Raw genomic sequence first — 14,452 nt, forward strand, 5'->3', positions numbered from 1 at the left:
GCACAAGATGCTCAAGAGCCTCACATCAAGGTGATCTTTACTGCACATATTATTGCAACATTCCAGCCCTTTGTTTTTTTTATTAACCCATCCTTTAGCCTGCAGTAATATGTGAACACTCCATGCATTACCACAACTTTCTGGCACCACTCCGATCCTCTAAGGCACCATGACAGCAGATGGGATTAGCCGGCTCTCTCAGCGGCTTGTATGTGGACCGGATGTCACTTTCTCTGCGAGCCTATGAGGATCACAATGAACCTGCATTGAAAAAGCAACTAACAATCCACTGTATGACCCAACCAGGTATAGCAGGGGCACATGGTGCAGGAGGGGCCCAGATCAGTCCTGGAAAGATGAGACTGCATTGATCAGATTACTGACCCAGGACACAAAAACTGCACTGTTCACATATTATAGAAGTTTAAAGGATTGGTTAACCTTTGGATACTTTTTTTTTTTTTACTTAAATGCATGTTATTTGGGGATAAAAATAATTGTGCAAAATGTTTGAAACTGAAAAGTTTGCCTTAGGCTACTTTCACACTAGCGTCGGATTTGGCCCGTTGCAGTGCGTCGGACCAAGATTCCGACGCTAGCGTTTGATGCGCCGCACAACGGGTGCAGCGCATGCATTTCTCCGGCGCATCCGCTCCCCCATTGTGAGGTGCGAGGCGTTACATTTAACGTTTTTTGCTCCCGGCGGTCCGCCACAACACGGCGCAAACGTCGCATGACGGTTGCGACGGGTGTCAATACGTCGCAATGCGTCGGTAATGTTACTCTATGGGGCAAAAACGCATCCTGCAAACAACTTTGCAGGATGCGTTTTTTCCCCTAAATGACGCATTGCGACGTATTCAAAACAACGCCAGTGTGAAAGTAGCCTTATTTAGCCTGTGTTGCACTCCCTATTCCTTGCTGCAGAATGAGTTAACGCCTTAACTCTCCAATAAGTACCATAGGACTTCGGAGTAGATGCAGGAGCAGAGCCCTCTCTACAGAGAGCAGATGCCGGCTATATTATACAGCTGGCATCTGCCTCTAATAGCGGCAATTGGCGCACATGCCGATCGCTGCCATTGACCTCTTAAATGTTGCCGTCCATCAATGACAGTGGCATATAAGCACGATGCAGCCCAGACGTTCGCTCTGATGCCGATCAGCCCCACAGTGGCACAATCACAGCGAGCCGATGGGATGCTATGACAGCCAAGGGCCGGCTAATGCCTCCATGCCTGTGACTGGGCGTTACAGAAGGTCATCTTCACTATAGAGAGTAAAACAAAAGGAAACTTTTTGAACCATCTACACGTACTTATAAAAAAAAAAAAGAAAAGGTAAGCATGTGAAGGAAACATCAGACAAGTGTAACAATCATTTTATTAGAAAAACATGGCAATGACAAAGGAAGAAGACACATTAAATAAGTAAAACACTATTCTAGTGAATGCGAGTACATGGAGAAGGCAGTTACAGAAACCTCTGACATTTCCCAAGTGCATTTAGACTGGAGACATTGTGTTATCAGATCTCGTAGCTGCTATTGCAAGGAATAAAACAGACCACTGAATAATAACCTTAAAATGCCGGCCGAGCCAAGAATGGCTGCCATGAGAGTATACGACAAGTAACCGTGGTGGGTGCAACCTAGATCCGTTTATCTAAATATGATAGCTTCCAAGGTGACTTGTGCTGAAAGCGGGGTAGTCTAAGAAATATGGCCCACCAGATCCATTCTTAGAGGCCTGCTCAGGATAAGCGGCTTAGGACCATTACACACAGCAGCTAGGAAGAGACCAGAGACCTTAAAGTACCACTGGGGGGTTTATTCCAACAATGTATCAGTAATGTATGTTCCCAATGTGTACTACAATACTTACCGGCTGCAGTCTTCTGCTCTGGTTCTATTCTGCACATGATCGGAGAGGTGACCTGCCGGATCACGCCTGTGTCTGCTGTGCATAGGCCCTTCTCAATGTCAGTGTACAAGACTCAGGAGGAGGTTTTCATACACGTCCATTAGTAGAGACAGTGACCATGGACTTCTGGCCAGTCAGAGCTGTGGTCACATGCCAGTGTAGAGCGGCCCCGGAAACAGTGTGCAAGACGGCGACCAGTAAGTATTTTATTACACACAGGGAACAAACATCACTATTGCCACTCCGGTGCTGAAATGAAAAAAAAAAAAAAAAACTTAAACTGCAGATGCACTTTTAGGGTAGAGATGCCTATATCCCAGCCGGGCTAGCACTGTAAAGACATGGTGTAGCAAGAAGCTGGGAGGTGGACGTTCATGATCGTAGAAGAAGAGTGAGACTGCCTAAAATATCACGAAAGGGATTCTCCATCTTTTGGGCCAATTTTCTTTTCTTAAATTACATGTATATGGGGCTAAAAATCCTATTTTCAGTTCCATTTGATAAAACAAATGATTTCTGACCACAGACCATATCAAAGTTTAAAAGATATGGATATTAAAGGGTAGCCTATAATAGAGTTGGACCCTTCACAACATCTCAAACCCCGTGCGGAGGTGAACCTCTATTGTACAAGTTCCCATAAGCCACTGGTAAGGAGCTGCTGGAAAACTATTAGTTCTTCACATCTTCCATCAGTACTTCCATATGGAGATGGTGTGTGATCTACAAGTTATACTACAAGGCCAGAAGTGTGGTCAATGTACCAACTCTACCTTCTCTAGGTCTCAGGTTTCCTTCACCGTCTATGAGAGCAAATGTAACATCAGTAATCAAAATGATGTAAAGGAAAAAAAATGAAATACAAATATATACAAAAAAAAAAAAAAAAAGAGGGGAGTGCACCCGGGTGAAAAACTAAGGCCAGTAGCCATTTATAAGAATAACAACGGTTCCAAGTAGTTCTCAGCTATTTTTTTTTTCACTGTACAAGACCAGAAAAAAAAGCACAGAATTCACAAAAATAAAAGTTTTACTGGTATAAACTTAGGGCTCATTAAATATTTTGTTTTTGTGTACGAGATAAAAAAAAACAAAAAAAAACAATTATATGGTCTTAAAATACTAAAAATGTCAGGGTTTTAATTTTAAAGTGCCTCAGTCTTTAACCTGTACCCTAAATCATATGATTAAGTACAGTCTGAAATGCAAATATATTCTGAAATGTATTCTTCGGCTTGGAAGAGACAGATACATTAAAGGGGGTCTAAAACGATTGGGACACCATCAGCCCAGGGGTCTCCTTCATGGATGACAGCAGGATGCAGGTATGCTCAAAGTAGGACAATCCCAAGGCCTCGCTCTATAGCCATATAATGAAAAATAACAACCTACTCATCAAGGGTCCACGTGTGTGTCGGGGTGGAAATTTTGTTGTTTCCGTTTAGTTGTGATGAAGTAATAAAGAAGATATTTTTTTTCAATTCTGGACGCTTTTGCTACTTTTTTCACTTTATGAACATGTAAAAAAGGACCTGTCAGATTTATATGTTGTAATATGTAAGGAAATATGGAAAACCTGAATAAGGGAATGTTCACATGTAGCGTATTGGTTGCGTAAAATATGCAGCACTTTACAAAACCAGAGTAAATCAATGAGATTTCTGAAATCTTGTGCACACGCTGCTTTTTTTCTGTGTGTACTTTGAGGCCTGCCGCAACCCATTCTGATCGTCAGATTATATCTACCGCAAAAAGAGAAGAAAACATGAAATATAATGCAGTTACTGGGTACTAGCCATGCCTGACCATCAGTATCTGCTTTCTTACCACTTTTCCAAATTTTTTAACACCTCTTTTGACCTGAGGATCCAAAACAATGCAGTGACAACTAGGTAAAAAAAAAAAACAACAAAAAAAACAAAAACAGAGCTTCATGTGTCCTTGGACCTCAGCATTATTGGCTAGGTCATGACTAAGGACCAGGATGCGCCTTGCTTAATCCTGGCAATTATTGGGAAGGTTTCTGGTGCTGCAAGCAACTTCTCAGCCAGAAAGACTGTAGGGTAAGACACTGCAATAGCCACAAAATATTGTTCCACCTGTAAGACATTTTACCACCCTATAGATTTTGACGATAGAAAAAAAGTGGAGTATTGGAGAATGCCACCTTAATAAGTGAGGACATTTATATTTAGGGAACATTCTTATTTAGGAGACTTGACAGACTTTAGGCATTTGTAAAACGAACATGATTAAAATGACAAGACAAGAAAGATCATATCTTGCCATGGCCTGAACACTAAAGGGAGGAATATAACAACACAAAAAGAGAACTACGATCAATAATCCCAAGAATAGTTTTTCAGTATTACAAAAAAAATCTTTATTCAATATAACAAGGGTACATTAAGATGGAGGGAGGTACAAACAAGACATGCACATACGAGCAAGGGGCGCACATACTGAAAGGGTGTGCAATATATTAACAACTCTAATCATAAGCATAGTATGACCCTTATTCTATTGCACATTCCCAAGTGATCTAATGAAAGGTAAAAACAAGCATCTTATGTATACATGCATATAGATTGTTCATCAACAAGTGTTGTATCTGATCAGATGTCTGGGAAAGTATGGGTGCGCCCTCCCCAACGAGCATTTCGGCTTTCAGAGCCTTTGACAAGGGGTAAAGGCTTTGCCAGCCGAAACGCGCGTCGGGGAGGGCGCACTGTGATACTTTCCCAGACACCTGATCAGATACAACACTTGTTTATGAACAATCTATATGCATGTATACATAAGATGCTTGTTTTTACCTTTCATTAGGTCACTTGGGAATGTGCAATAGAATAAGGGTCATACTATGCTTAGGATTAGAGTTAATATATTGCACACCCTTTCAGTATGTGTGCCCCTAGCTCGTATGTGCATGTCTTGTTTGTTCCTCCCTCCATCTTCATGTACCCTTGTTATATTGAATAAAGATTTTTTGTAATATTAAAAAATATTCTTGGGATTATTGATCATAGTTCTCTTTTTGTGTTTTTATAGTAAAGTCTAGTGATTTATCCCCGTATTGTACATTACATTTTCTGGCCACACATAACTAATAATCTATACTTTATAGTTTTGTTGGATGTGCTATAGTGTGGTTCCCATGATGATTTTATGGTATATTTTATGCTAAAAGGAGGAAGTAGACGTGTACGTTTTCGGTTTGACCACCTTTCCATTTTTCACATTGGGACAATACACTAACCAAAACATCAAAAAAACCACCTAAAAAACAAACAAACATAATCAGTCGCATTACATAATAATGTCACAGTTCTGCAAAACAGAGCAGGTTACAAATATTGTCAATCTACATTTGTTACCAAGGATCATGGCTGACACAATATGGACTACAATGAGATACAATCGACATCACGAGCTCCGGTATGTAACCACTGAAGACATCGGTATCTACACCCATGGCGTCCAACTTTACAGGCCTGTATGTACACTTTAAAACCTACATGTCAGGTCTATTGCATGATTTGTGGGACCGTATTCAAATGATAAAATGGGGATCTTAGGGTGGCTTTTGAGGTATTCCATTTAGTTGCACGATGCATACAATTCTGTAGGCTGGTGAATCCATCATAAACAGCTGGAAGTCATCCAGCCTCTAGAGATAGTAGACAGCGTGTAAAAGTTCCAGTAGTGTGGGCTGAAGCATAGTTAAAAGGTAATGGTGGCGCAGGTATGTGGAGACTAAGGCACCTCCTCCATGTCTGGGAAAGCTGTTGCACTGCTTTGCTTCCATACGTACAACAAGAACGGAGAAGTAACGGGCGATGCCCAGGAGGAGCGAAGTAATGGGTGATTCCCAGGAGGAGCGGAGAAGTAATGGTGATGCCCAGGAGGAGCAGAGAAGTAACGGTGATGTCCAGGAGAAGCGGAGAAGTAACGGGTGATGCCCAGGACGAGCTGGTGTACACGGGAAGAGTTGTACTTAAGGTGCTTTCTTCTGGACAGAACCAAGTCAATTGCATCAACGAGAAGAAAAGCCTGTTGCCAAACTGCAACCCACTGTCGGTGTCATATCCCAGATCTATAGAACAGAAAATTAAATATTAAATTTAGATTTTTTTTTAGACAGAAGACTACACTAAATGTGGTTAATGACGCCGGCCCAAATGCATATTATATTTATAGATTATAAACTGCTTGTTTTACATTATGGAAGTTGTGCACACGTGTCTTAGGTCTTGTTCAGATGATCACATTTTAGGGTCATGCACTAAACAGAAAGTATACAGACTAATGTAAGTGAATGCACTAGTCTCTTCCGTTTATCGGACAAGGGTCAAGCAAAGAACGTAATCGGTGCATACTTGGACTGCACTATCCGCATGGCACTGATTACATAGGAAATGGTAAGGTTTAGTGAAGCTTATTAATCATTAGCTTTACAAAGGTTCCTGCTGCTTGAACCATGGGCGGCCTTAAATCCGGATGGGGTCCATCATTATAGAGTTATTATTTGCTCTGAAACAAGGCAGCATTTTAGGTTAGGAGTAGAATTAAAAATGAGCCAGGCACAAGGAGAAGTGTCCACTGCTCCCCACCCCGCTTGGTGACAGGTCTCTCCCTGTACATGAATATGCAGAATCCCATCTATCAAACCAAGGGGATATGGAGAAGCCGCCCTACGCACACGTATCCCTTTGCCAAATCATTTTTTAAAACAATATTTTCTACAGAGCATTTCAGAGTAAAACATAGTTCCCACAATAAAAGACCCAGTTAGTATTTAAAGGGGTTTCCCACTAGTCAGACAACCCCTTTCTGAATCCTTAGGTTTTAATAATACTTATACTCACCTGAGAGGCTGGTGCATTACCAGCGGTATCAGCAATGGCTCCCCAGGGCTCGCGTGACACTCATCAGCACTGGCTTCACTCCCCTCTCCCTTCAGTGAGAACAGCCACAGCGCTCACTCCATTCGGCTGTCTATGTCCGCAGAAGAGGGGAGCGAAGCCAGAGCTGATTGGCCACAGGGATCATGTGACATAACGCCACGCAAGCCCCAGATGAGTCAGTACTGACACTGGTGGTGCAGCGACAGCACTGGAGGGGTGTAGATGTTCTTATTTTACTGAGGGGAAACACAGGAATTCCGAAGGGGTTGTCTGAGTAGTGGACAATCCGTTTAACGCTGCTTGTAGTTTTGGACAGTATGTAACTAATGACAAGTTACCGGGAACTAGTCATGTAAAATACCGCGATTAACCTACAGGTATGGGGTTGATTTGTTCGTTAATAGAGATCTGACACTGCAAGAGCCCCGCTGCCAAAAGGAAATTAACAAAAGAAACTTTATTCTGCCCAGGCAGCGTTCAGCTTACAGTCACAGGGGTGGTGCTGTACGGCTGTAACCGTGCACCCCCGGCACTGACTGACAGCCGGCCAGCCCTAATGCTGAGCTGCTGTCAGTCACTGCTGAGGGTGCGGTTACAGCCGCCGCACTCTATACACAGGGCAGAAACTGAGCCAGTGTCGATGCCATCCCGATGACTGAAATGGCATTTCCCTGTTACTGTTTCCCTGCCTTATTCATCTCTATGTTGTCAGTCAACGTATATCTAAATCTTCTACAGCAGCTCTTGAAAGAATTTAAAAAACAAAACGAAATGGATACCTTGACTAGTCGGTCTGTGCCACACGTAACCATAAGGCCTCGGGAGACATCCATTGTCATAAAGCAGATGTTGTGTTTACCCTCATGGAACGTGGCCAACGATGCTCGGCTACAGAGAAGTATTGGAGGCAAGAAGGCTATTAGTATCAATGTGTCTGACAACCATTATCCACTCCCACTCCACCCCCAAGATGCCCCTGTGTACACATAGAAGTTATTTTCCCTTAAAACACATCTATACCAGCCAACGTAAGCCAATAGGGTCTGATCCACCAAGACTGGTGACGTCCACACCAGTCACACAGAATGCAGCACTGGAGTGAGATGCATCAGACACAGGCATGGCACTTATAGGGAATCTGTCACCAGTTCCTTTGCTACTCCATGTGAAAGCAGCATGGTGTAGGGGCAGAGATCCCGATTTCAGTGTTGTGTCACTTACTGGGCTGCTTACTGCAATTTTGAAAATAAAAATAAGTTTTCTCTGCTGCAGATCTACTAGTTCATTGAATGTTGAGCTTTGTATAGCCTGCCCACACCACGGATTGTGAGCTTCCTGTGTACACTGTGCATAGGCAGAAAGCTGCTAATCAGTGGTGGATGCAGGGTCCTCTAGAGATGATCTCCTGCTGATAAAACACTGATTTAATAAAAACTATAGCAAGCAGCCCGGTAATTCATGGCCAGGATCAGGATCTCTGCCTCTACATCAGGGGTGGGAATCTTTTTTCTGCCAAGGGCCATTTGGATATTTTTACCATCCATTGGGGGCCGTACAAACTCCACCCACAAAGTACATCCTGAGTCTGGCACTGGTGTCAGGACGTAATCTTTCATTGCATGCCCTTCAGTGGTCATAGTGAACAGTGTGTGCGTGTGTGTGCTAACAGAGCAAGAAGAAATTAACCCCTTCATGACCCAGCCTATTTTGACCTTAAAGACCTTGCTGTTTTTTGCAATTCTGACCAGTGTCCCTTTATGAGGTAATAACTCAGGAACGCTTCAACGGATCCTAGCGGTTCTGAGATTGTTTTTTCGTGACATATTGGGCTTCATGTTAGTGGTAAATTTAGGTCAATAAATTCTGCATTTATTTGTGATAAAAACGGAAATTTGGCGAAAATTTTGAAAATTTCGCAATTTTCACATTTTGAATTTTTATTCTGTTAAACCAGAGAGATATGTGACACAAAATAGTTAATAAATAACATTTCCCACATGTTTACTTTACATCAGCACAATTTTGGAAACAAAATTTTTTTTTGTTAGGAAGTTATAAGGGTTAAAATTTGACCAGCGATTTGTCATTTTTACAACAAAATTTACAAAACCATTTTTTTTAGGGACCACCTCACATTTGAAGTCAGTTTGAGGGGTCTATATGGCTGAAAATACCCAAAAGTGACACCATTCTAAAAACTGCACCCCTCAAGGTACTCAAAACCACATTCAAGAAGTTTATTAACCCTTCAGGTGCTTCACAGCAGCAGAAGCAACATGGAAGGAAAAAATGAACATTTAACTTTTTAGTCACAAAAATTATCTTTTAGCAACAATTTTTTTATTTTCCCAATGGTAAAAGGAGAAACTGAACCACGAAAGTTGTTGTCCAATTTGTCCTGAGTACGCTGATACCTCATATGTGGGGGTAAACCACTGTTTGGGCGCACGGCAGGGCTTGGAAGGGAAGGAGCGCCATTTGACTTTTTGAATCAAAAATTGGCTCCACTCTTTAGCGGACACCATGTCACGTTTGGAGAGCCCCCGTGTGCCTAAAAATTGGAGCTCCCCCACAAGTGACCCCATTTTGGAAACTAGACGCCCCAAGGAACTTATCTAGATGCATAGTGAGCACTTTGAACCCCCAGGTGCTTCACAAATTAATCCGTAAAAATGAAAAAGTACTTTTTTTTCACAAAAAAATTCTTTTAGCCTCAATTTTTTCATTTTCACATGGGCAACAGGATAAAATGGATCCTAAAATGTGTTGGGCAATTTCTCCTGAGTACACCAATACCTCACATGTGGGGGTAAACCACTGTTTGGGCACATGGTAAGGCTCGGAAGGGAAGGAGCGCCATTTGACTTTTTGAATGAAAAATTATTTCCATCGTTAGCGGACACCATGTCGCGTTTGGAGAGCTCCTGTGTGCCTAAACATTGGCGCTCCCCCACAAGTGACCCCATTTTGGAAACTAGACCCCCCAAGGAACTTATTTAGATGCCTAGTGAGCACTTTAAACCCTCAGGTGCTTCACAAATTGATCTGTAAAAATGAAAAAGTACTTTTTTTTCACAAAAAAATTCTTTTCGCCTCAATTTTTTCATTTTCACATGGGCAGTAGGGTAAAATGGATCATAAAATTTGTTGGGCAATTTCTCCCGAGTACGTCGATACCTCATATGTGGGGGTAAACCACTGTTTGGGCACTCGGCAGGGCTCGGAAGGGAAGGCGCGCCATTTGACTTTTTGAATGGAAAATTAGCTCCAATTGTTAGCGGACACCATGTCGCGTTTGGAGAGCCCCTGTGTGCCTAAACATTGGAGCTCCCCCACAAGTGACCCCATTTTGGAAACTAGACCCCCCAAGGAACTTATCTAGATGCATATTGAGCACTTTAAACCCCCAGGTGCTTCACAGAAGTTTATAACGCAGAGCCATGAAAATAAAAAATAATTTTTCTTTCCTCAAAAATGATTTTTTAGCCTGGAATTTCCTATTTTGCCAAGGATAATAGGAGAAATTGGACCCCAAATATTGTTGTCCTGTTTGTCCTGAGTACGCAGATACCCAATATGTGGGGGTAAACCACTGTTTGGGCGCACGGCAGGGCTCGGAAGGGATGGCACGCCATTTGGCTTTTTAAATGGAAAATTAGCTCCAATCATTAGCGGACACCATGTCACGTTTGGAGAGCCCCTGTGTGCCTAAACATTGGAGATCCCCCAGAAATGACACCATTTTGGAAACTAGACCCCCAAAGGAACTAATCTAGATGTGTGGTGAGGACTTTGAACCCCCAAGTGCTTCACAGAAGTTTATAACGCAGAGCCATGAAAAAAAAAAAAAAATTATTTTCTCAAAAATGATCTTTTAGCCTGCAATTTTTTATTTTCCCAAGGGTAACAGGAGAAATTTGACCCCAAAAGTTGTTGTCCAGTTTCTCCTGAGTACGCTGATACCCCATATGTGGGGGTAAATCACTGTTTGGGCACATGCCGGGGCTCGGAAGTGAAGTAGTGACGTTTTGAAATGCAGACTTTGATGGAATGCTCTGTGGGCGTCACGTTGCGTTTGCAGAGCTCCTGATGTGGCTTAACAGTAGAAACCCCCCACAAGTGACCCCATTTTGGAAACTAGACCCCCAAAGGAACTTATCTAGATGTGTGGTGAGCACTTTGAACCCCCAAGTGCTTCATAGAAGTTTATAATGCAGAGCCGTGAAAATAATAAATACGTTTTCTTTCCTCAAAAATAATTATTTAGCCCAGAATTTTTTAATTTTCCCAAGGGTAACAGGAGAAATTTGACCCCAATATTTGTTGTCCAGTTTCTCCTGAGTATGGTGATACCCCATATGTGGGGGTAAACTACTGTTTGGGCACATGCCGGGGCTTGGAATTGAAGTAGTGACGTTTTGAAATGCAGACTTTGATGGAATGCTCTGCGGGCGTCACGTTGCGTTTGCAGAGCCCCTGATGTGCCTAAACAGTAGAAACCCCCCACAAGTGACCCCATTTTGGAAACTAGACCCCGAAAGGAACTTATCTAGATGTGTGGTGAGCACTTTGAACCCCCAAGTGCTTCATAGAAGTTTATAATACAGAGCCGTGAAAATAATAAATACGTTTTCTTTCCTCAAAAATAATTATTTAGCCCAGAATTTTTTATTTTCCCAAGGGTTACAGGAGAAATTGGACCCCAAAAGTTGTTGTCCAGTTTCTCCTGAGTACGCTGATACCCCATGAGTGGGGGTAAACCACTGTTTGGGCACACGTCGGGGCTCAGAAGGGAAGTAGTGACTTTTGAAATGCAGACTTTGATGGAATGGTCTGCGGGTGTCACGTTGCGTTTGCAGAGCCCCTGGTGTGCCTAAACAGTAGAAACCCCCACAAGTGACCCCATTTTAGAAATTAGACCCCCCAAGGAACTTATCTAGATATGTGGTGAGCACTTTGAACCCCCAAGTGCTTCACAGACGTTTACAACGCAGAGCTGTGAAAATAAAAAATCATTTTTCTTTCCTCAAAAATGATGTTTTAGCAAGCATTTTTTTATTTTCACAAGGGTAACAGGAGAAATTGGACCCCAGTAATTGTTGCGCAGTTTGTCCTGAGTATGCTGGTACCCCATATGTGGGGGTAAACCACTGTTTGGGCGCACGTCAGGGCTCGGAAGTGAGGGAGCACCATTTGACTTTTTGAATACAAGATTGGCTGGAATCAATGGTGGCGCCATGTTGCGTTTGGAGACCCCTGATGTGCCTAAACAGTGGTAACCCCTCAATTCTACCTCCAACACTAACCCCAACACACCCCTAACCCTAATCCCAACTGTAGCCATAACCCTAAACACAACCCTAACCACAACCCTAATTCCAACCCTAACCCTAAGGCTATGTGCCCACGTTGCGGATTCGTGTGAGATATTTTCACACCATTTTTGAAAAATCCGCGGGTAAAAGGCACTGCGTTTTACCTGCGGATTTTCCGCGGATTTCCAGTGTTTTTTGTGCGGATTTCACCTGCGGATTCCTATTGAGGAACAGGTGTAAAACGCTGCGGAATCCGCACAAAGAATTGACTTGCTGCGGAAAATACAACGCAGCGTTTCCGCGTGGTATTTTCTGCACCATGGGCACAGCGGATTTGGTTTCCATATGTTTACATGGTACTGTAAACCTGATGGAACACTGCTGCGAATCCGCAGCCAAATCCGCACCGTGTGCACATACCTTTAGAATTAGGCTATGTGCACACGCTGCGGAAAACGCTGCGGATCCGCAGCAGTTTCCCATGAGTTTACAGTTCAATGTAAACCTACGGGAAACAAAAATCGCTGTGCCCATGCTGCGGAAAAACTGCACGGAAACGCAGCGGTTTACATTCCGCAGCATGTCACTTCTTTGTGCGGATTCCGCAGCGGTTTTACAACTGCTCAAATAGAAAATCGCAGTTGTAAAACCGCAGTGAAATGCGCAGAAAAACCGCGGTAAATCCGCCATAAATCCGCAGCGGTTTAGCACTGCGGATTTATCAAATCCGCAGCGGAAAAATCCGCAGAGGACCAGAATACGTGTGCACATACCGAAACCCTAACCCTAGCCCTAACCCTACCCCTAGCCCTAACCCTAACCCTACCCCTAGCCCTAACCCTAACCCTAGCCCTATTCTAACATTAGTGGAAAAAAAAAAATTTCTTTATTTTTTTATTGTCCCTACCTATGGGGGTGACAAAGGGGGGGGGTCATTTATTATTTTTTTTATTTTGATCACTGAGATATAATCTATCTCAGTGATCAAAATGCACTTTGGAACGAATCTGCCGGCCGGCAGATTCGGCGGGCGCACTGCGCATGCGCCCGCCATTTTGGAAGATGGCGGCGCCCAGGGAGAAGACGGACGGGACCCCGGCTGGATCGGTAAGTATGATGGGGTGGGGGGGGACCACGGGGGGGGGATCGGAGCACGGGGGGGGGGAATCGGAGTGCGGGAGGGGTGGAACGGAGCACGGGGGGCGTGGAACGGAGCACGGGGGGGCTGGAATGGAGCACGGGGGGGTGGAACGGAGTGCAGGGGGGGTGATTGGAGCACGGGGGGGTGATTGGAGCACGGGGGGAGCGGACAAGAGCACGGGGGGGAGCGGAGCACTGGACGGAGGGGAGCCGGAGCAGTGTACCGGCCAGATCGGAGGGCTGGGGGGGCGATCGGAGGGGTGGGGTGGGGGCACACTAGTATTTCCAGCCATGGCCGATGATATTTCAGCATCGGCCATGGCTGGATTGTAATATTTCACCCGTTATAATGGGTGAAATATTACAAATCGCTCTGATTGGCAGTTTCACTTTCAACAGCCAATCAGAGCGATCGTAGCCACGAGGGGGTGAAGCCACCCCCCCTGGGCTAAACTACCACTCCCCCTGTCCCTGCAGATCGGGTGAAATGGGAGTTAACCCTTTCACCCGATCTGCAGGGACGCGATCTTTCCATGACGCCGCATAGGCGTCATGGGTCGGAATGGCACCGACTTTCATGACGCCTACGTGGCGTCAAAGGTCGGGAAGGGGTTAATGGAGAATCTGCCGGGGGCCTGATAAAAGGTCATCGAGGGCCGTAAATGGCCCTGGGGCCTGAGGTTCCCCACCCCTGCTCTACATCATGCTGTTCTTAAGATTACATAGAAAAAGCCTGCCGACAGACTCCCTTTAATGAGCTAGGCGCATCTTACAACCGGCAGGCGCCATCGCAAAAAATGTTACTACAGTCAGGAACTGGAGTACATTACCAGCGTAGCTTTTGATAAATTTGCTATTCGAGCATAACCACACCTTATCCCACCCACATTTGCAGATCTGGCTGAAACTGGCATAAAAACGTCAAAAGAAAATTTTGTGACATTTCAATGTGTTTTGCGGTAGAATTCTGGCTCATAGACTTTAGAAAAATAACTAATATTACGCAGCCATTTATCACTGTAGATTTCAGACTGTATTTTTCTCTGTAGATGGTTATACGCACAATTACACTGATGCTCTGAACAGTCATTTTGTAAAGCGAAAGTAAGGGTCACCAACTTCATCTACAGTGACCCAAAGTAAGGGTCACCAACTTCATCTACAATGA

General features: G+C 43.9%; 1 protein-coding gene across 1 annotated transcript in view; it reads right to left on the bottom strand.

The window, feature by feature from the left end:
- Positions 1-1,365: 1,365 nt before the first annotated feature.
- The window catches only part of WDFY1 (WD repeat and FYVE domain containing 1), a 52,474-nt gene continuing 39,387 nt past the window's right edge, over positions 1,366-14,452 (bottom strand). Inside the window, exons 11-12 of the mRNA XM_069727676.1 lie at positions 7,609-7,717; positions 1,366-6,018 (exon numbers count right to left, since the gene is read on the bottom strand). Of these exons, the coding sequence (XP_069583777.1) occupies positions 5,959-6,018; positions 7,609-7,717 (169 nt within the window). The 3' untranslated portion in view covers positions 1,366-5,958. The remainder of the gene's footprint in view (positions 6,019-7,608; positions 7,718-14,452) is intronic.

This window comes from Ranitomeya imitator, chromosome 5 (assembly GCF_032444005.1).
Source record: "Ranitomeya imitator isolate aRanImi1 chromosome 5, aRanImi1.pri, whole genome shotgun sequence".
NCBI lineage: Eukaryota > Metazoa > Chordata > Amphibia > Anura > Dendrobatidae > Ranitomeya > Ranitomeya imitator.